At 41.1% G+C, this 24,144-nt stretch overlaps 1 protein-coding gene across 2 annotated transcripts in view; it reads right to left on the bottom strand.

The window, feature by feature from the left end:
* cpne2 (copine II) overlaps positions 1-24,144 on the bottom strand; it is a 66,789-nt gene that overhangs the window by 32,033 nt on the left and 10,612 nt on the right. For both annotated transcript variants that reach the window (XM_039808015.1, XM_039808016.1), the window contains exons 3-10: positions 9,547-9,726; positions 9,122-9,196; positions 8,693-8,764; positions 7,551-7,634; positions 7,247-7,336; positions 6,726-6,824; positions 4,407-4,493; positions 2,540-2,599 (exon numbers count right to left, since the gene is read on the bottom strand). In XM_039808015.1, coding sequence (XP_039663949.1) covers positions 2,540-2,599; positions 4,407-4,493; positions 6,726-6,824; positions 7,247-7,336; positions 7,551-7,634; positions 8,693-8,764; positions 9,122-9,196; positions 9,547-9,726 — 747 coding nt within the window. The remainder of the gene's footprint in view (positions 1-2,539; positions 2,600-4,406; positions 4,494-6,725; positions 6,825-7,246; positions 7,337-7,550; positions 7,635-8,692; positions 8,765-9,121; positions 9,197-9,546; positions 9,727-24,144) is intronic.

Below are 24,144 nucleotides of genomic sequence, written 5' to 3'. Positions count from 1 at the left end.
AAGCGTATACATACTGGGAACTACATTCTCAGAAGCACTGCTACTTGGGCGGAGTGATTTGCTCGCAGCACCGGAGAAGCCCCATTGTGAGGAGCAGAGAGTAACAACGGTGCTTTTCAGGTTTTTGAACATATACATAAAGACACCCACCTCCAACCTTTTTAAATGTTGTCTATCGCACTTACTACAACACCATGTACACTGCTTCAACATTGGGAGAAATCCAAAGCTTGATTGGCCTGCCAGTTGCTAAGCTGTAAATCCACAATGGCTATTTAATTGGTCAATAATTTTTTTGTTCACATTACAAATTTGAATATCCAAAAAACGTTGCATAATAGTCACTATATAGTCGGTTGTCTTCACAGACAAAAACCTACATTCAGAGAAACATGTAGCTCACGCTACATATTTACCTCAATCACATTCATAATGGTGCAAACATTGTCATCAAAAGCTCAACGTGTCACTATGGCAATATCCTGTGCTCTTTGCTTTAAAGCCTCATTTACAACAATAAGATAAGGTGAAAATAACAGGCTGACAGTGCATGGGTGTGCTCTTTAACAATGCCCTACATTTAAGAGAAGATCTAGCAGCTTTATGCCCCCAGGAGTAACAGAACACATCCTCTGACACTGACAGCATGTCTGCACAACAACACAAGTAAAGTCCCCTCCATGCAAAAACTCTCTTGTACTTGACTTGAGCCCCAAAAATTGGGGAATGGTGGCAGGAAGCAGTGCCATTGTCGTGCCAGAACGGAGCCTACACGGACATCATGGCAGAGTCCAAGACAACAAAGACGATGTTGACGGAGAAAGCTAAGAAGAGTAAAGGAGAGAGTGGCCGAGTAAGAGGCCATCGGACAAGAGTAAATCACAGATTGGTCGTTGGCGAGAGCTTTGCGAAATAAAAGGCTGCAAGACGACGAGCTGTCCTTTGTGCTGTTGGGCTACTAAGTAATATTAGCTGGCTTGCTATGTCTTGTGTTGTTGCACATGCTTGATGTTTGGCTGTGTTAGCAAAGTGTAGCGATGTATAATTCAGCAGTGTATAAGTGAAATGCACATATCACAAATCACAAAAATACTAATGTTATGCAATGCTTTAAATGGTAATTTACTGTGGAAATAAAAGTCCCATTATAATTTCACAATGTTAAGTTGGTTTCAGTGACATGAGGGTCTGGATTCAGTGTTATTCAGAATATGCAACAGAGTAAAGCTCAAATTATACTTTCTGCACCCTCAATTTTATGTTCTATAATACACAGAATGCATGTCTTAATTGGTCTAAAAATGGAATTAAAAGAATGGGCTAAAACATGCGAAACAATCTGGACAGGACCATTCTTAATATGCTGTAATTGCTCCATCGTTAGAGACATTGCTTCAACTGTAAAGTCACATGACAGCACATTTAACCAAAGTACCAATATAACACCACAGAAGGGTATATGCTGGACTACATTTAAGCTTTTTTTACAGGTTAGATCCCTACGTATTTAGTCACTTGTTTTACTAAACATCACATTGTAAAATACAAGGAGGTGCACAGGTGTCTGAACCCAGAACACACTTAATCACAAAAAATCAAGCATATAACAGACTATATTATGTGTACCCTGCTGCATCTGTAGCCCGGTTCTAGCTCACAAAGCTGGAAAAGTGTTGTAGAGATAGAGAAGAAAAGAAAAAAATGGACAGTGTATGTGCTTTTGTATAGCTGACACAGAGTGTTTGTGTGTGTGTGTGTGTGTGTGTGTGTGTGTGTGTGTGTGTGTGTGTGTGTGCGCTCTGATTGTATATGCGCAGTAAGTATGCATTTTTCTTAATGTGCATGTGGTTTCAGAATGTGTATACATTTGTGTTTAGTGTGTGTTACAGTAACAGTGAGCCGGTCTGAATGGTCCTGAGATTTATCAGCAGGGCAGCTGTATTTGTTGGACAAATACGCCCCGAAAAATAATGAAACTGTGTGTGTGTGTGTGTGTGTGTGTGTGATTGGCTATTACAAAACAGGACTCTTTCTCAGTTACACACAAAGGTGTGCCATCACCAGGGACACAAGAGTTTCTCTTAACAAGAGACCAGAATACACTATGGCAATTTTCTGTCCCTCTCCCTCTCTCTGGTAAAATACCCATCTTTCTATCTCTTTCTTTGCCTATTTCTCTTTCTATCCCCCTATCTTAATGTTACAGTTACTTTCGATTCACCATTTCAAAATATACATGTCTTGTATTTCCCTGTTGTCTTTCTGCCCTCCTCTTTTCACAGTTCAACAAAAGTACCCACATTTCAATGTTTCACAATACCCCAATACTCATATTTTCTCCACTCCACTCATTTCGTCTGCCATCACACTTTTCCTTTCTGTATGTAAATGATCGCCATCTAACCATAACCCCGGGAGATGAAAATAAAGAGTCTAAATGTTTTCCATCTGTTTTCGAGAGCAAGGCATGCAGAAACATGTATCTCATTACCACATCACTGCAGAAGCAGAAAAACAGGCAAGCTAATATTATACTCACCGTAAACATGAGCTGGCATCCTCCCAGTATGTAATCCAGAAAAGTGTAGTCTCTTGTAATCTAGCAAGACAAGAATCACAGGGCAAAGTACGAAACCATCAGCAAGAGAAGAGAGTATTGATTTATTGAGAAGAGTAGGAATGTTAAACATTGCATGTGATACACTCAATTAAATCATTAGAACGTGTAAATCTCTCCACCATTATATACTGTTAACTGTTACACATAAGAACACAGACTGTTGTTATTCTTTTACTAATTGACTGTCTACTAGAGCTGGGCAATATATCGATATATCGATACCGTGATATGAGACTAGATATCGTCTTAAATTTTGGATATCATAATGTCGTGATATGACATAAGTGTTGTCTTTTCCTGGTTTTAAAGGCTGCATTACAGTAAAGTGATGTCATTTTCTGAACTTACCAGACTGTTGTAACTGTTCTATGATTTCCCTTTACCCACTTAGTTATTAGATCCACATTACTGATGATTATTTATCAAAAATCTCATTGTGTAAATATTTTGTGAAAGCACCAATAGTCAACGCTACAATATCGTTGTGGTATCGATATCGAGGTATTTGGTCAAAAATATCGTCACATCTGATTTTCTCCATATCGCCCAGTCCTACTGTCTAATTAATCTTAGTTCATTCTAACACCTAGACTATGCAGTACACAACCTAACTAAACACAGCACACTGTAAAAATATATTCTATAACTCTTTTCACAATTGCATAATTGTTTTAAAATGACAAAAAAGCCCATGTTTTTCTGTGTCAACGTACCACCAAAGGAGCACCAATTATTATCTTGTTTGAACAAAATTTCCACTTCAATTCCATTGAATATTAGCATGGATTTTACTGTCATTAGTCTAATCCTTGCCGTCAGCCAAATATAATTACTGTATTAGCTGTTTTGTGCATGTGCTATATGTGTGTGTGTGTGTGTGTGTGTGCGTGTACATGTCTGTACAAAGGCTTGGTCATGATTGTGCGCATGAAAAGAGGAAGAAGGAAAATAATTAATAATGAAAGCTTGTCATCATATGCACACAGCTTTAATGTCATTCCAATAGGCATCTAAGTGTTCCAGCTTAATGTGTCCTCTGTGGGGCTCAAAGCTACCACGCTAATTAGTTATTCAGAGGGAGTTATGGACACCCAGTAAGATGTGTGTCAGCTGATCAAAACCACAATGGTTTAATCACATGTTCCATTGAGTCGAGGGTAAGATGGGTCATTATGAGGTGGCAAGACGGGCAGAGATTTTTTTTTGACAGTCAAGTCAGCTATTTTTTTTTCTCTCCTCCAGCTCAACATTTTAATGAATATAACTTATCCTATTGATATCCTAAATGAGAATTCCTCTTGAACACTGAATCTAGGATTGACAATAAGTCGATTCATTGATCAGTCGATCAACAACTAAAGCCGAAAGCTTGAAGCTGCAACAGTGCCTGTGTCTGTTTTTGTAGTCACTCTACTCTTTAATATTGAAAACATCAGTGTATCTCCCCGTTTTATTTATCATAAATGACACATTAATTACTGCAGCGGTATAATACTTGAAGACCAATGCAAAAACTCCATAAGGAGATGCAAGGAGATGACGAGGGAAATGTGCTTTACGTGTGATTCCACAGGTCTATGCGCCAGGCTAATTATAGCCTAACAGTAACAACCCAACCATTATCATTTAGAAGCAAAGATTAAGATTGTAAAACAAACATGGTTTGTTGAAAAAAGACCAAAGCTCCACCCCTTATCCATCCAATCATCCATTCAATCATCCATCCATCCATCCATCCATCCATCCATCCATCCATCCATCCATCCATCCATCCATCCATCCTCACCTTACATAACTTTACTATGATAATGCCAGAGTTTTTATAACTCTTCTTCTTCTTCTGTTTCTTGGGGTTGATGCAGTCAAACTCCACCTGAAGAGATAGAAATACAATTGCAGAGAAAAGAGTCAATGACAAGTATCAAAGGGGAAATCGGGGGGGGGGGGGTTAATAGTAGAGATGACAGCACAGTTGTAAGTTGGTGGGATGGGGGGAAATGCACACACGACTGAGAGACTGTGACTTGGATCTGCACGTATTCCACAAGCTGCCTACAGTTAACATGGAGATGTATTATAAGCTAACTATATATAGAAAAACATAAAAATACTCTCTATTAAAAACACTTAATGAATTCATTTTACGTGATGAACATGAAGATGAAAGAAAAATTTAACTTAGGACTATCTTTGATACTGTAAGTCACACCAACACACATTATATAGCAATGTGTTTGATGAAAAGAAACATTTGAGACATGCGCGCACACACACACACACATACACACACACACACACACACACACACACACACACACGCGCACACACACACACATGCACATACACACACACACACACATACACACACACACACACTCCACAGGCCTTGAGTCAGCTGGTGATTCATATGACAGGTACGTAGCTCTAAATGCCTTGTCGTGTTACTAGGGCTCAGCTAAAGGCTGTTTTACATCTCAAAAGCACCTTTCATTTTCTCATCCTTCTTTTCACAACGTCTCTCTCTCCATCCCCCGTCTTTTTATTTTCTCTGTGTGTGTGTGTGTGTGTGTGTGTGTGTCCACATCATTACCACACATGAAGGGACTCAGTGGGAGAACAAGTCATGAGGCTGCTTTGGCACATGCACACACACCCAGTTTCACAAATGAACACTCTCTCTATCGCTCTCACACACACACACACACACACACACACACACACACACACACACACACACACACACACCACACACACACATGCAAACACACACTGAGCTACTAATGAATGAACGGTTTTCTAATCCCTGCATCTTTACATATTTAGCAGACCAGAAATGCAAAAGTGAAAAGAATAAATATTAATAGTATCTATTTATTAGCAGCTCAGACAGTAAACTGAAAACTAACCAGTATGGGGCAGGGTTGTGGCAAATTCAGTATAGCTAAAAAGTAAAATAAAACTACTATCAATTGGCTAATGACAGAGCCTGATTCTACTGAAGATGAGATAAATGCCCTTTAAATTTAGAAAAGAAATGGTTTAGTGTTTCAAAATCAAACCATTAACATTCTGTTCTAAAAGGACTCGGCAGCTAAGGTGCAGCAGCCCAAACTGAATGATGTAGTGGTTTAAATCCAGGTCATGACCCTTGCACTGTCGCTATTCACATTCCCTCTCTGTCCCAAATGATCCTATTTTTGTTACTGAAAATAAGATATTAATAAAGATATAAGAAGTGACAGCTAAGATAGGTAATCTAGGATTTACTGCAATAATACAGTTGCATACAGATAACTGTCACAGTCTGTCTCTGTGTCCCTCGTATCCAGCCACTTCCCTATTACCCAGGCCCCATTATTGCCATTTTCCATACATCAATCTGATGCCCTCAAACATTCCTTCCTTTACCTATCACCTGACTGTCCCACCCAATCAACACACCTGTTCCCACTTCCCTCATCTGTAGGGCGGGTACCGAAATTCAATACTTTTTAGACACCGACTAAATTCCCTATATGGTATTTAGTATCGAAAAATGCCTCGTCATTCGATACCAAAATTCAATACCTAAGGAGTAAATCTCATTAGCGTCAGCGAGCCAATAAGCACTCACAGAGACGGGGCTCACGTAGTAGGAGCTGAAAAAGAAATAAAAAGATTTGTGCCGTAATGTGTAAAATATGTGTAATTTTGTATTTGTTCAAATGGATTTTATGAAATTGGAATCGAAAAAAGGATCTTTCAGGAACTGGTATCCAGGTCACGGTACTGGTATCGAAAAAAATTAGAACGATACCCAGCCCTACTCATCTGCTCTGCTGCTCTGCCTGGCCTTCCCCATGTCCTTACCTGGATCTCATTCCCTCATCAGCTACTCTCTGTCTGTTCATCAAAGCTGCTATGTGTTTTTTATTTTTGTTGCCTGTTAGATTGGACTTGCTGCATCTAAGCCTGTGTCTACTTTAGCAATAAATCACTGATCTGATCCTGTCTGCCTGCTTAGTCTGTTTGGGTCGAACCCTTGCCGCCTAAATTCACCCTGGAACAGATTGAATTTGAACTGACAAACACACACCTAATCACACTAATGTCAAATATGTTTTACCTCCACTGAGTTCTGGGCTTCACTCATCTTGGCAGCAGTGGTTTGAAACTCTCCTATGAAGTCGTGGCCTCCATCATTATCATAGTCGTAACACAGGACCTGTCATTGTGTAGAACACATTGCATCATTCCATCACCTTTTCCATTTTCCAAACCCTCAAGTGGTAATGTATCTGGTGGTATTTGGTCCTCTTTACACTTCTTCATGCTGCTCATCGTAAAAACTCTCTATTCAAAGATGTTAACTTTGATCAAAATTAATAATTGGTTACATTTTATATGGACAATAACACTTTTTGGACTTGGACTTAAACACTTTTTTTAATTTGCATTGTTGTCCAGAATTTGTGATTATGACACAGCATCATCAAAACAACATGACCAAACTTTTGTGCAATACTAACGGTGCATAAACATGCTACCTCCTGTTCTTCTTTTAATTGCCAATCTGCACTGCTAACATTTAATGAAGTAGAAATGCCACATCACACCAGTTTCGTAACAGATGATACTCTAACTAACCTTGATGTTTCTGTCCACATCTCCATTGCAGAGAGAAATAAGCGGCACAGTAAAGGGTTTCCATGCTGGATCTAAAGTGTTCTTTATGACCTGAAGTCACAGACATAAAAGAAAGGCACGTAATCATGGAATTACACAGCAGCAGATATATAATGCAGTTGTAGCAACAGTAGAATTACCTACACTCGGGGCTGTACACTTATTGTTAAATTGTGTAAGACCTGATTTAGCTGACAATGACCGCTCATGGTTGACAATTTTGACAGTTAGATGAAGGAGCTTTTATTCCCCACTGATGACTCACCTCGGTCCTGTGCACCAACATCCATTTGCCGTCTTCTCCCTGTTTGTGAAACTCCAGGTAGGGGTCTGACTTCCCAAAAAAGTCCTGCATAGAACAGACAGTTTGTCTTTTTGAAGATGTTACTTTTTATCCCTAATTCTCCTCTCCTTAGTAAAAACTGCAACACATGATTTTAGTTTATATATATATATATATATATATATATATATATATATATATATATATATATAGCTTATAGTAGATTAAATTGCAGTGGCCAAAAATAAATAAACATCATATTGCAGAGAGGAGTCTTTTCTTTTTGTTTAATTCATGTATTAATTAAAAGAAACTCTGAGCTCCTGCAATGGCTGTGCTTTGTGTTTACAATGGTGGCTTAACTAGAGGGTGCACAGCAGGCACACATCAGTATTAGTTCAAATCACAATTCAAGCTGTGCTGTTTCTGACCTGCAGTCACTCTTCCCTTCACCATACACCAGCGGCTACTTCATACTGTAGGTCCAAGATTGAAAATAAAATAAAACATTGAAATAATAAAAAATATATAGAAATTCTGCATGGTTTTAATTTCCACCTATCTGTGCACATGATAGCTCATTAGGCTACATCCACACTACTACGTTTTAGTTTAAAATGGAATATCTTTTGCCATGTTTACACCTCACATCCACACTACTCCGGCGTTTCAAGAGCCCCTAAAACGGGGGCATTAGAAAACACTGCTGCCCACGTTTTGGTTTGAAAACTCTGGGGTTGCTTTGTGGTCTCACACTTTTCAGTAACCGTTCCACTTTGTTGTCGGTCCAAGCAAATAAATCCCTGGTCTTACTTGTCGCCATTGTTGTTTCTTCATTTTCAACTTATACATCCATTATTTTCAACCGCAGAGTAAAGATAGACAATCTGCTTCCTGTTTACACTGGCACGCACATGCCCAGTATAGGAATGGTCATATTATAAAATATATATAATTTGGACGGAGATTAGTTCTGCTACTGGTGCAAAAACTAAAACTAAACTTAAACTCTTGTGTGGACGGAGATTGTTTTTGTTTCAGAACGCCTCTTAAAAATGAAAATGTAGTAGTGGAGATGTAGCCTTACTGTGTGTGTGTGTGTGTGTGTGTGTCTAACTGCCTACCTTCTTATCCAGTTTACGCCCACTCAGGGTCAAAGTGATGATTCTGTTGTCAGACAGCTCCTGAGCTGTTATCTAAAATAACATTACAGCACAACATTAGCTGCAGCAAAAGTACCGGCAACTATTAACATTCACATCAACATCAGCATGAACAGCAGCACACAACGCTACATTCATCAACAGTAACGTCACGGTCATCATCATCAACAATAGCAAACATGTCATTATAGTAAACAAAAGCGACTGCATCCACATGACCAACAACCTTTGATAATATGGTACAATGTGTGTGTGTGTGTGTGTGTGTGTGTCAATATGAGAGAGAAAAAGAAAGTTTAAGATACAGAGAGAGAGAGAGAGAGAGAGAGAGAAAGAGAGAGAGAGAGAGAGAGAGAGACAGAGAGAGAGAGAGCCAGTACTGAATATTACCGTAATGGATCCTTTGCCAGCTGGCTTCCCATTGGCTAAGATCAAGGGTCTGTGAAGTTTCTTATTGGACACAATCTAGTAGACAATTAAAGAGAGACAGGACAGGAATCAATTAAGACAAAACCAAAACTAAAGAAATATGTGTTTGAACCACTGAACGTCTTTATTCTAGCCTAGCCTACTCAAAAATGTGTATCTGTTTCCAACTTAGAGAAATGAAAGTGTGAACTCATCAAGGCCAAGACTTTTGGCTTGAGTTTAACATAGCTGGCAATTGACACCAGAAGTTTAAAGACAAAACTGGAAATGAATAGAACAAAACAAATAATGGGTAGTTCACATAAGGTCAATACATTTTATGGCAACTTATCATCCTATTAAATACAGAACCAACTTTAAACATAAAAGGAGATATCAATCCATACCACTCCCAGTGTGCAAATGAATTCTCCCAGGAAGTCATGTTCGTAGAGCTGAGTGGCACACTTGTCTTCATCGAACATGGCAAAGCGAAGCTTCTGGATCTCCTCAAAGTGGTAGTCCACTTGAAACTTCACTCCAAACACTGGGTTCAAGTTGTTCACAGCTGTTTCGGTGCGGCCGAGCTAAAAGACAAGAAACAAGGAGAGAAAAATAATTTTGAAAATCATTTAAACACATGCAATTCAAGTGGCATGTGGCTGTACTTGTGCATCCAGTGGAACGGTAAGGTTCACTGAAAAGGCACCTAAGTGTCAGTTGTTCAGTTTTAACTTTTAAAGGTCATACTGTACGTGTAACTTTTTACAAGTACAAAAAACAGCCTGTGGACTGATTTCTATGTCAAGGAATTGGGACGTATTTTTGGGGGGAAATCCAAAGGATGTGATGTTATGCGTGCTCCCGACACCCAGGGGCGTAGCACAAAATTCTGGGCCCTGTAGAAAGGGATTCTCTAGCATCTTTTTGGGGTACTCAGTCCCCTTTCCAGTCCAACACATGCTTTGTTTCCATTGTGTACATTTGGAACCGTCAGGTTGATGGACCTTTAGTTGGCAGCAAACTTTCTGTTGCTGCAATTTGACCCAGTGGCATTGCACCTATTTTTTTCCGCGTAGCTGTCCCACATTCTGTTATGGGTTTGGTATTTTGTTCCGTGTTTTGTCTTATTGTGGTGGTCTGTTTTGTGTTTTGCTCAGTTCTTCTTGGACTCTCTTTTTGCCTGCTTTTTCCAGGTCTCCTTTTGTTTGTATATTTTTTGGTTTGTAATTCAAATTCATTATTATCTACTCCACTGCCTACCATCTCTGCTTTTGGGTCCGCCATTCACCAACCCTCCTTAACACATCCAGGTAGTACAAGGCGATGAGAAATGTGCCCAACCACCGGCAACAAAACAACGTGCTGGAGAGCCCAAGAGCCTGGGCATTCATGTACCATGTGTTTGTGTACGATTAATTTCATAATTTTGCCTTATCTATATATGTCCCCATGAAAAGAATTTACCCATGACTTTGTACCTAATTTAATTTAACTCCCCATAAATACCCCTAGAATGACTTTGTACCTAAGTTAACTTTCCATACATCCCTCTAGAAAAACCCCATAAAGTGCTATGTCCAATAAAGTGCTATGTCCATTAAAGTGCGTGGTGCAATCGATAAATCGTTGTAGTATTTTTGCAGCAATGCAATGTCCAGGTCACAGGTATTGATGATGTATGGACAGAGACATTATGTCACAAAGGGATGTCTGATGGGGAATGGGGGGGTAGTATGTCCATTAAGCAACCTGACTGCATGGGGGTAAAGACTGTTGGCCAGCCTGCTGGTTTTGGCCCTGATGGACCTATATCTTCTCCCCAAAGGCAGCAGTTGAAAGAGGTGATGGGCTGGATGTAAATGGTCCTGGAGGATGTTCTTCACTCGTTTCATGCAGCGCGAGGTGTACATAGTTGGAATGTCTGGGAGGACGACCCCAATGATCTTTCCTGCGGCTCTCACCGCTCTGTGTAGGGCCTCCTTCTCTGCGCTTGTGCAGGCAGCAAACCATACCAGTAACCCGTAGGTCAACACACTCTCCGCTGCACAGTGGTAGAAGTTGACCATGAGTCTCTGTGGCAGTTTTGCCCACCTTAGCTTCCTAAGGTGGGCTTCCTTCCAGCGGTAACCTTTTTAGTGTTAAGTTAGTTGGCAAACTTTCAATATGAGTTGGCAGAGTGACGATGTTCCTGACCTGTAGAATATCCGCTGGTGCTCGTTGAGGGAAGTGAAGAAGAGTTCAGTTGTAAGGTTAGTAGGCTATGTCCAGCAGTCAGAAACACACAGGTGTTAATTTCAAAGTAGGCGTATATATTGCTGCGAAGACATGCTTGACTGAGAGCCGTAGCCACCACCGCAGCTGCACATAGGTCGTCGTTTGTTTTCAACTTTTATTGTGCGGTAACTTAGTTTCATTGATATTTATTAATATTCAACGCTATCCAAATTGCTCCAAATGCCAAAAACCAAGATCACTGGGTACCCAGCAATACACCTGCCAAGTATGAAGTAGATTGGATGAATGGTTTTCGAAATATTTAAAAGACACACACGCACACGCACACACACACTCCAACAGTTGTTGAGAACAGCGCAAATATGTGGGTCTGAAAAAAGGCCAAGTTGCAAAGTTGTCTGACTTTGATATCAGCACTGTGAGGTACCCCTTCACATTACAGAGTCATTTGATTCAATGTTAAAATAACCATAATAAAAAGATTATAGATTATTTTAACTCAAACTTAATTTTCCTCGTTCTCTACTTTTCCTAGCTAGATCCAGCTTTGAGGTATTACAAGTAATGAATTCTGATGCCCCATAAAAATAGCCCGGACAGCACACAGACAGATCACAGACAGAGCGTGTGAGTGTCTCTAAGAGCGCTGTGGGAGTCATGTTATTTGCTCTGGGTCCTCTAAACCTGGTGGTTAGATGACTAATACTCACTGGCCATGCTACTCTACAGTATGACTCACCCTGACCACACTGCACAGTGTGTTTATCCACCATTACACAAAGTCACTATACTGTGCGTCTAGTCTGTCACCGCTTCAGAATTTAACGGAACATAAAAGGCATTTTTGAATGGTCATTGGATTGATGAACCGGAGATGGCAACCATGAAATGCCAACACTCTGGGACTGAATTACATCTGTCCTGCTGATTAACAAGCACTAAACAAAGCACTTTACTTTGTTTGTTGTCATATTCTATTACAGTGTTTGGTGATGTGGCGTTTCAGTTTTTGAAGATAAGTGTTGCTAAATTTAAAGTGACTATATGTCACTTTTTAATGTTTCTGAAGCTCTGTCATTTTTCATTCAATGGTCTTAAATGACCTGTAATAGCAAACGAGTCTAACAGTAAAAAGAACGCCATTTTTAGTAAGGCCTCTGCCCGGGTATAGATTTTTACCGCGCAGTCACAGAATGATTTGCGGCAGGTAGAGAGCGCTACAGTCACACATTCTGATGGGTCACGGGTTTCTTTGTAACCCCGGAAAGCCTGTGTTAGTGTGCAGCCTTTTGAGCCAGGTAAAAGGAAGCCGGTGGTTTCTTTATATAGGCCTATCACAGGAAAAAAATAAATGAAACGAAGAACAACTAAAAGCTAAAAGGGAAAGCGAAAGTGAAAGACAACGGCAATGATGTGAGTCAACTTTGGTCGGGGCTATCAACAGATGGAGACAATTACGGGATTGGGAATGATTCAAAACCGATCGTGAATTGGTCAGTTATGTAATATGTCTATTTCATTCATAAAAATAACTTTACAATACGCAATGTGGTTGTACGTCAGTAGCCCACGTATAAGTTTTTTTTCCATTTACTCCGTGTTTGTGTTGGCGTACTACTTTCTTTTCCCTTGTCCACCTGTACTTGTGTAAAGCGTCTCTGGGTTTCATGAAATGCACTATATGAATATAAGTCATTATTACGTTGGTTGCTGTAACAAACTCTTAATGCTTTGGCTCGTGACACAGTGACAGTGATACCCGGTTTATCTCACGAGACATCCAAAGTAGGCTAAGTTACCGTATGCAACACTTGAAATGCAACGATGCATCTGTAAATTATCCTCTTATTGTAAATGAATGATTTTCTGTCTGAGCAAAACATTCATTGCAACTGTATGACCTCCCCGTAACGCTAACTCAGTAATACAGTGGGTAATACAGCACCGTAAAGACCTTTACGGCAGCAGGTGTGGTAAAAACACTACTGCTTTTGTCCAAAGCGGCCACTAGAATCAACACAAACTGAAAATTACATTTAGCCACTTTAGGTGAGCTGATTTGAACTAGTTCACACAGAAGAAAGTGCTATTACTTAGTTTTGTTATGTCCACCACCCCTATTGGTTATTTTTAGAGGTGTGGCAATGTTGGTCAGTCAGTTGGTCTGTCGGTTCACCACCATGGTCCAGACCAAAACATCCCAACAAACACTGATGGACTGCCATTGTGACGACTTGGAAAATAGCAAGTTTGCACCCAAAATGCAGAGTTTAGAGACGAGGAGGCAGCGGGAAGATTTTGAAGATTTATTAAGTGAAAACCGATTACAAGAGAAGGTGTCCTGAGGCATACAGGCAACAGGTACAAGAAGATCCAACACAAAATCCAATACACTGGGACAACTAGAAACTTAAAAAACGACCAGGAAGCTACAACACTGAGAGAAATGACAATGTTACCCTAGGCAAAGGGAGCACCACAAGGCAACAAGGGACAGGTGAAATAAGGGCTGATGAACAGGTGAAACACATCAGGGCAGACAATCACAAAAGCAGGAAAACATACAAGGTAGGAAGTCAAGCAAGACTAGAAACAGGAGAAATGACACTTCAAAATTAAACAGGAAACAGACTTAACAAAAACTCAGGATAACGACTAAGTGCTAACAAGACGACTGGTAACACAAAGGCAGGCTGACGAGAGGCAGCTGTGGCTCAGGTGGTAGAGCGGTTGCCTGCCAATCGGAAGGTTGGTGGTTCGTGAATTGCTCCCGATGCAGCACCATCAGTGTGTAAATGTGTGTGAATCTTTATCCGATGAGCAGGGAAAAACTCAGGAGCAGCTCAACTCATTTCACAGGAAGAAGATTCAGGAGATTTTATTGACTTACACAGAAGCACTTAATGAGCACGTAATTAAGGAGACATTTAAGCAGGCACTACAGTTTTAACCACGAATGTGTTGTTGTGCAGTGCCCTCCCAACTCTCTGAAGTTTCTGTTTTCCTGAAGGTGTATTTAAACTCATGCTGGAGGCGTTACGTTTAGCCGAACCGTCAAGGTAAACAAAGATATTGCGGAAGTAGGGGGGTAGAAAGTAGGGAAGGGGCCATTGGCCCCCCTACTTTTTACCCTGGTCTGATTTGGCGGTGCAGCTGGTGTGATAGCATCGCAAGATGGTCTCTAGCTTTTCAGTGTTTTCACTTTGAGTATACAGTAGTATCAAATAACTTCAGAGACATAAGGTACCTAAAATGTATCTATAACATATCATTATGAATGCTTGTATCTAAAATATCATAGATTTCTCTGACTGTAAAAAAAATGTATTACTAAAGAATTGAGAAGACAGGCTGCAGACCTACTTCAAAAGGGGAAAGGGTTTTAACTTTAGCCTGCTAACAGTGCTTACAGCACTTATCCATCTGTTTCACGCATGGGAAGAGAGCAGAGGAGTATGGCTGCACTTTGTGGCTTAAAAAACGATATTTCTGGGGCATCATGGCAGCCCAGCAGGCTCAAGTGCATGTTTCATATTTGGGCCACTGTGGATTTGAACCTGGCTCATCAGGAAATGAATCAGACCCTTGTAGCACTTCAGCCATTTTTTACCCTCTTTATTCATCTGTTAATGTTTACTATGAGATAAATTAGACGAAAAAATAAGCCAACAAAAATGGATTCAGATTTTTTCCTCTAAGATACAAATGGTGCAATTATAACAATATGAACAGCTAGAGCTAAAGTGTTAAGATAACAAGATTGTCTTAACACTGTAGTCCGAAGTGGAAAATAAATATCACACACTATAACAGATTTCCCATTGTTTGTAGGTGTTTGTTAATTGGCAATTATTTGGGGTTGGCTTGTGTTGACTGGTAAGTTGTTTGACTGCTCAAGGACCTAGAGTTAGAAATACAACTACTCAAAACTATCTGAAACTTTATAAAGTGTACATTACAGGTTGACTTGGGCCTTGTAGGAGTCCATGGTGCTGCGTACAAGTCCGGTGGCTCAGCTCCCTCCATCGCTGGCTCTCCCCACTCTCCCCAATGGGAGATGTGCTGTGTCTCAGATCGCGGTCTTCTGTACTTACACTTGCTATTTTCAGTTCGTTTACAAAGTATGGTCAAATGCAGTGCACTAAGAATACCGGACGTTGCACTCAAAACGGTCACAATGATGAGCGTGGAACACTACTCGCCCTGACGCACTCAACGATCACCATCTTTGCTACAGAGCTTAAGCCAGGACTACCAACATATTTTCAAACTAATGAAAATGTCTAGCCTATTATTTATAGGAATGGCAAAGTATGTTAAAATTGTGTAGTCTCACCCCACTATTAAACCTTACAATTCATACACAAATAGTCCGAGGCCTAACTCAGTTATTTGTGCTAAACAAAGTCACTAAAACAGCGACATTGTGACAGTTGCACGATCAGCACCAAGGACAGCACTACACATCAAACAATATGGCTACGTTCAGACTGCAGGCCTTAATGCTCAATTCAGATTTTTTGCCAGATATGATTTTTTTGACCATTCACATAATTTCTTTTAACCTGCATCAGACTAAAGTATGGATATTTGAATTGATTTGTTAGGTCACTAAACACCCAAAATAACCTAACAAAGGACACAAACACTGTTCTGGGGACAATTTTGGTGAAGGACCTTGCCATTTAGCTAACTTTCCTTGGATGCTCCATTTAAATATGTATAATAAAGGACAAGTACAATGGTGAACGAATCGGTTTGTACTTGTCACTGTTGGTATTTTAATATTTCTTCTATGTTTTCTTCTATGCTGCTATTTTGGCCAGGTCACCCTTGTAAAAGAGATCATTGAGCTCAACTGGTTCAATATGGGTTAAATAAATAATCAATAAAAAATCCTGATATGGTTTATTATCACAAAGATTGGCCAAAAAATGACATTACAAGGCTATATGAGGCTGCACTGAAGATTTTAGCATTCCTACTGTACGTGGTAAACCACCACATTGAATGTGAGTTCTCACTTGCAGTGTTACAGGCGTAAATGCAGGGTGGGAAATTAGTACCCGCCACCCGCCAATGGCGGGTATTTTTTCAAAGTGGCGGGTGACTTTGCCTTGTTTACCAGCCACAGTGGCGGGTGGATTGTAAAACATTCCTTGTAACGGATTGGACAGTTTTTGTCAAAGAATGCTGTTGTTAAGTAACAATGCACAATGCTTATAGGAGTCGCGTTACGTTACTGCTAATGAATCCCCAATGTCCAGATTTTGCTGCTTCATAATAAAAACATTCAAATACCAACATAACGGAGGACCTTTTATTGTGAAGAACTTACAGGAAATTAAACCGTTCACAGCCAGGGCTTTGACCACGCATAGTCGAGTAGCTAGTTTTCACCACGCTAGTCCGTGAGTCCGTGACACATGTAGCTAGCTAGCTGAGCTGAGGTACAGACGAAAGGAAAATGATCTGTTAAAAAATGTTGGGACATATCCCCGGTGTTAAGAGGCCCGCCGCGGAGTCAGCAGTAGCTATGGCTGTACAAACAGTTGAGAGCGAAGTAAAGAAAAAGAGGAGGTACTTCTCGAACAAGTGGCGCATTGACAAACGTACAGCGAAAGACCGTTCAAAACATTTCAGACCGTCCTGCCAACCTGTATACATTTTAACGTCAATGTAGACTAACGATGTTTAAGGAGCTGCTGCCGTTTTAATCCTGTCGGCTCTCTGCTGCTCAGTTCTACCCCGCGACTGACGAGACACACACACACACAGGATGCAGGAAAAAACGGAGATGAGATGTACAGGATGACCTAAATTGAGGACAGCTACACTTGTTATTGTAAGACCAATGATAAGTTTAAGTCCAATAAGTCCTTTATCAAACCATATGAATGTGTGTCTCAGGCCAGGATAGGAAATTAACTAACAATGTAAAGATCAACAAGCTACTGACACATAATAAACATTTATATTAATAACATATGTATTAATAATAAGTAATTTAATAAATCAATTAAAAGTATGCTAGTGCACTTTCTTTTATAAATTTGAATTCCAGAAAAAGTGGTTGGTAAAAAATTTAAGTGGCTGGTAAAATTGGGCATCCACCAGCCAAAGTGGCTAACAAGGTGGGCAAACAAGTTAATTTCCCACCCTGCGTACAGTGCCTTGCGAAAGTATTCGGCCCCCTTGAACTTTTCGACCTTTTGCCACATTTCAGGCCTCAAACATAAAGATATAAAACTGTAATTTTTTGTGAAGAATCAACAACAAGTGGGACACAATCATGAAGTGGAACTAAATTTATTGGATATTTCAAACCTTTTAAACAAATAAAAACTGAAATATTGGGCGTGCAAAATTATTCAGCCCCCTTAAGTTAATACTTTGTAGCGCCACCTTTTGCTGCGATTACAGCTGTAAGTCGCTTGGGGTATGTCTCTATCAGTTTTGCACATCGAGAGACTGACATTTTTGCCCATTCCTCCTTGCAAAACAGCTCGAGCTCAGTGAGGTTGGATGGAGAGCGTTTGTGAACAGCAGTTTTCAGTTCTTTCCACAGATTCTCGATTGGATTCAGGTCTGGACTTGGACTTGGCCATTCTAACACCTGGATATGTTTATTTGTGAACCATTCCATTGTAGATTTTGCTTTATGTTTTGGATCATTGTCTTGTTGGAAGACAAATCTCCGTCCCAGTCTCAGGTCGTTTGCAGACTCCATCAGGTTTTCTTCCAGAATGGTCCTGTATTTGGCTCCATCCATCTTCCCATCAATTTTAACCATCTTCCCTGTCCCTGCTGAAGAAAAGCAGGCCCAAACCATGATGCTGCCACCACCATGTTTGACAGTGGGGATGGTGTGTTCAGGGTGATGAGCTGTGTTGCTTTTACGCCAAACATAACGTTTTGCATTGTTGCCAAAAAGTTCGATTTTGGTTTCATCTGACCACAGCACCTTCTTCCACATGTTTGGTGTGTCTCCCAGGTGGCTTTTGGCAAACTTTGAACGACACTTTTTATGGATGTCTTTAAGAAATGGCTTTCTTCTTGCCACTCTTCCATAAAGGCCAGATTTGTGCAGTATACGACTGATTGTTGTCCTATGGACAGAGTCTCCCGCCTCAGCTGTAGATCTCTGCAGTTCATCCAGAGTGATCATGGGCCTCTTGGCTGCATCTCTGATCAGTCTTCTCATTGTATGAGCTGAAAGTTTAGAGGGACGGCCGGGTCTTCATAGATTTGTAGTGGTCTGATACTCCTTCCATTTCAATATTATCGCTTGCACAGTGCTCCTTGGGATGTTTAAAGCTTGGGAAATCTTTTGTATCCAAATCCGGCTTTAAACTTCTCCACAACAGTATCTCGGGACCTGCCTGGTGTGTTCCTTGTTCTTCATGATGCTCTCTGCTTCTCTTTACACGGACCTCTGAGACTATCACAGAGCAGGTGCATTTATACGGAGACTTGATTACACACAGCTGGATTCTATTTATCATCATTAGTCATTTTAGGTCAACATTGGATCATTCAGAGATCCTCACTGAACTTCTGGAGAGAGTTTGCTGCACTGAAAGTAAAGGGGCTGAATAATTTTGCACGCCCACTTTTTCAGTTTTTTATTTGTTAAAAAAGTTTGAAATAGCCAATGAATTTCGTTCCACTTCATAATTGGAACCCACTTGTTGTTGATTCTTCACAAAAAATTACAGTTTTATATCTTTATGTTTGAGGCCTGAAATGTGGCAAAAGGTCGAAAAGTTCAAGGGGGCCAAATACTTTCGCAAGGCACTGTATATGTGTCCATACACATGTTATGGGGATTTACAAAAAAAATAAATAGCCAAAGCAGTCTGCAAACTGGGGGTGCTGTCTTAAATTTTTGTCATGATCCATGTAATTTACATAGTTCTATATCCACTTACCTATCACCGTACTTTTTAACATTTTTTTTTTTCCTCTTGTTCAGTCTCACTTATTTTTCTGTCTGCTCAAACATGTTCTCTCTCTGTTTTCTAATCTCTCTCTTACAATTTTTCACCTCTCTCATTTCTCTTCTCTGACACCTCCTCACACTCACACTCTTATCCTCTCTCTCTCTTTCCCCCTGATGGACCCAGCTGCTTCTCACACCTCTATCTCACAAGACAGCCGAAGATAGACAGAAAGTGAGACAGAGAGACAGAGAGGGGAAGACTGGTGACAGAAATGAGAAAGACAGTTGGAGAAAGGAGGAGAGAGAAAACAAAACTAACAGTAGGGGGATCAGAGAAAGTGAGAAAGCCAGAGTGTGAGAGAGAGAGAGAGAGAGAGAGAACGGTGGATAATATCCGAGAAAAGGTGCGGGCTTCATTTTGCCTCCTCCATCGTTCCCTCACTCCACGAGCACTAAGCTTTTGTTTCCCTTCCCGTTGCCATAGTAACTGTTGGCAATTTCACATCAGAGCCACATGCCCTGCTGACCGACAACTAGCTACAACCCGAGGCACTCGCCTACACACACAAACAAACACACACACGCAGGCACACGCATGCATGCACGCACGCATGCATGCACGCACGCATTCATGCACGCACACACATACATACATACACAAAAACGCCAGTTTGTCCTGTTGACCAGCTGTTAGCTACAGAAAAGCCTTGAGGGAGCAGCCTACACACACCAAAACTTCATCACTATGTTCCTCTTCAGCAGCTTTAACTTTAACTAAATGTTTTTATTTTTCTACACCATGAAAATACTGTATATTATACATTCACATCAAATATTGTTTGCAGAGTTAGAGCGAGCGAGAAGGCTCCCTAAACAAGAAACGGAACACAAAGTACAAAGTGCCTGGACTCAACTGAACTGCTGATTGATGCAGCACCACTAAAAGACTCTGGGCCCTATCTTGCACTCAGCGCAATTGCCTTTGTACACCGACGCATGTATCATTCCTATTTTGCACCCCACGCACAGCGGACTTTTCCCTCCACAGACGCACGTCGGTAAATTAGGGAATGTATTTGCGCTCCCGGGGGCGGTTCAGCGAAAAGAGGAGGCGTGTTCCAGCGCAAACGTTACGTGGTGCTATTTTGCACTTTCAGAAAACAATTCCGCCACTGACCAGGAAAAACCTGGTCTAAAGTCAGTGCCGCTAGTCTAAAATCAGTAGCGCGTTATTCAGATGCTATTTTAGAGACGAATGCTTGGCCATAATGTAGCGTATGCACAACGCGCATACACTTCTCTCATCTACAGCAGTTCACATTTTTGAAAACCATACATAATTACAAAGAAAAATATTACTGAAAATGCGCTTCATGTGTTTGGATAGAGGCATTTTACAGTACAATCCTCAAAAAGTCGCAGCATTCTTTGTGGCTTGTTGTGTTTTACACATTTCCATGAATCATGGATGTGTTGATGACATAAATGAGAAAATATTAGAGGACTTAAGGAGACGTGATGTTGAACTACGGTGGGATTGGACACTCCGGCGGAATCTGGTCCGGGAGTGGCAATGCGCGATGCGCTCCTGATGGAGCGGGTGGATGGAGATGGAGTTGGGGGAGGAGGAAGGGGCACAACAGCTGCAGGTGGTGTGTTTGGAGGCCCACGCTGCATGGCTGCAGCAATCCTCTCCAGACTTGAGGAGACGCGCCCGAGAGGCCGCAGCAACATCGCCACCCGGACAAGACGGGCATTTATTACTTTGCCGCATCCCGGACAGCTTCTGCTGGCGTGCGCCAGGCAAATCCGCCGTCATAATAGCAATCCGCCACGGAACAATACGCCTGCTCTTAAAGGGAATGTGAGATGACGCTCTGATTGGTTATTTTCACGTAACGCCCAAACCACACCCAGCTACTTCAGACCAACCCATTTAAGATTTGCGTCGGGCACAAGAGTCATTTATCCCGCCGGTATAATAGCAACAGCGCCCGAGATCCGCCCACAAAGCTACTTGTGTTTTGCGTTTCACACTTGCGTTTCAGATCGTTAAAATAGGGCCCTCTATGTATCAAATCTACAGTATAGTAAGTAAGTGTAATTTACATATATATAATTAGCTCTGGTTAAAGTTGTGATTGTGCTCAATAATTTTGATTCGTAACTAATCCTTTTTGTTATAGTCTAGCTTATCCTGTGCAGGGTTGTCAAGGACTGGAGCCAGTCCCTGCCCACTTTGAGGCAAAAGGTGGGCTACACCGTTGGTAGGTTGTTAGTCTATCACAGGGCTAAATTAGCTCTCACAATCACAAAATTACATTTGTTTGTCCATGCAAAATAGGTGGGGCCGAAGCTTGGTGACATAGTGACGTTTTAGGGTTAGTTGGTGAACTTCTGTAGTTGGTGAGCTAACCTTTAACTTGAAAGCCAACCCAGCCGGGCTAGCGCTAGTCAGTCACAATAGCTCTTGGAGCGTCTTTCTATTTTCTCCCTACTCTTTATCTATTTCCCCATGCCATTTGGGTCAGCATTTTAAACCATTTTGTTCAATACAAAGGAGGGATAATACAGCTCTCAGATCTAACAAGCTTGAAGGTGAGGAAACTCTTCAGTCGCCTCTACGCAAAATGTATGCTTGCCTCTTTAACAAATATTAATTGTGCTTTATGTGGTTCACGTTGGACGGTGACGGAATGAGTCCCTCATCAGGATCGGGAAATCAACTCACCAGTCTCCTGCTGACTCTGCTAGCCTGGCTGGTGAAGTTTTTCAAATATAAACATCAGAGTAAACACTGAGGAAAAGGTGAAGATGGCAATCAGCTACAACATATGGCTTCAATCCCGACTACGTGTGACAAATAAAACTGATTAATTCAACAGTTAGCAAACTTGTTAGATTAGATGGATCGCTAACAGGACTATAAATTCACACAGTTAATTCAAAAGATGTATTTGTACCATCAACTCCTTGTTGGGTTGGGTATCGTTTGGGTTTCTTCTGATACTGGTGATACTCGGCGACACTAAATAACTTGTTTATTGCTATACCATGTGGTCATTTAAATTATTTATTAATAACGTAATAACAATAACTTATTTCACCAGTAAATTGCAGTTAAATGACAAAAACATGCACTAGATGGGAAAAGGGGATTTTACAAGAACTTTGAAAGCACCATGAGGCTTACCAATTTCAAGTGAAGGCAACGGCTGTGTTGTTTATCCGAAAATGGAAGGCAGTGGTTAGTTTGTGTCTTTATCTGCACACTGTTGGATGTCCCAGTGTTGGAACCCTCTACAGTGAAATACAGCCACCTTGTACACCGTTTAGCTATCAGCATTTTAACCCTGTTTAACCTAGCTACTAGCTAACGGTAGGCTAACGTTACCTGCTCCCAAGTGTACTGTTAAGTAGCGTCATGCGCAGCGATGCTTCGGTTGCCCGCAACATCTGTTTCGGAGCATCAGAGAGCAGCACAGACATTTCAGTGGCACTGAAATTAGGCTCCGAAATCTGCATTGCTATTCGGTCTGGTAGATACCGGTTGTTTAGGCACCGGTGCCATATTAGCAGCGGGTTTTCGGTACCCAACCCCTAGTCTTATAACAGCCTCCTTTGTGGACACAGTTTCTACTCTGATAGAGGAGGTTAAATAAAAGTGAATAGTGCAACATACCTAATGAGCAATGATAGCTTCCTCCATTTTGGACCCTCCGGCTCTCTGTCCCCTGTGAAGATGGCTTGCTATTGGTCAACGGCATAAATGTACTTGTTAATTTCACCTGCTCAAGAGGATCCACTAATATATTAGAATGAATTGATTTAGCTGTGAAATTTCACCGCTTCAAATCTTGATGTGACCAAGGCTTTAAGCTGCATGTCTTTGGACTGAGGCAGCAATTACTTGGAAGAAGCCCAGGCGGACACAGAGAGGAAATGCAAACTCCACACAGAGAGGTCGCAGCTAGCCGCTAGACAGAATATTTAAACACAGCACCTTCTCGTTAACCAATGGGACACTGTGCTGCCCAGAAACTAAGCTGATAATTGTATGTTAAAAGCAACGATTTAGGTTCACACAATAATAAAAGCCTTGAATTTAGGAGGGAATACATTAACTTTCTTATGGACAGTAAAGAAAACTTAAAAAGGCTTGATATCTATGCACGCCCACACTCACTCACTTATTGTAGATGTCATTGTCATGCCCTAACAGGTGAAACAAAGCTAACAGGAGAGTCTGGGACATGCCAATCAAGCACAGACTGTTGTACGAGGATTCACGACACTGCACGATCTGTTCCACGCATCCGGTCGACAGCCTCCACGGGCAAGCTAACGTTAGTTTAGCTAACAGCTAATTCGGCTAACCGCTAGCTGAGACAGCATGTAATAATATATAACAGCTGTTACGTCAGTTCTGCTTTACTTGTGCTCATTTAAAATACAATCACTCAATACTTGTCTTTATTGTTCTTACCGTAAAGTCTTAATATAGCTGTAGCCTGCTTTTCCCATTAAGTTTGACTTAACTTTATTTTAGACTGAATCTAGCTGTCAGCTAGCGGTTAGCCGAATTAGCTGTTAGCTAAACTAACGTTAGCTTCCCGGTGGAGGCTAGCGTGGAACAGATCGTGCAGTGACGTATCCTCGGTAAAACAGGATTATCATCTGCGCATTCGCGAACATCTTGCGCATGCGCAGAACGGATCGTGCAGGCAGCACGGATCGTGTACCGACACCCACACAGTCCTGAGAGGAGGTCTAATCAGATACCATAAATAAAATCACCTGTGTGGATTTACCATGGGTGGCCAGT

Source organism: Perca fluviatilis, chromosome 8, assembly GCF_010015445.1.
Source record: "Perca fluviatilis chromosome 8, GENO_Pfluv_1.0, whole genome shotgun sequence".
NCBI classification, from domain to species: domain Eukaryota; kingdom Metazoa; phylum Chordata; class Actinopteri; order Perciformes; family Percidae; genus Perca; species Perca fluviatilis.
This window is presented reverse-complemented; position numbering and strand designations above follow the sequence as displayed.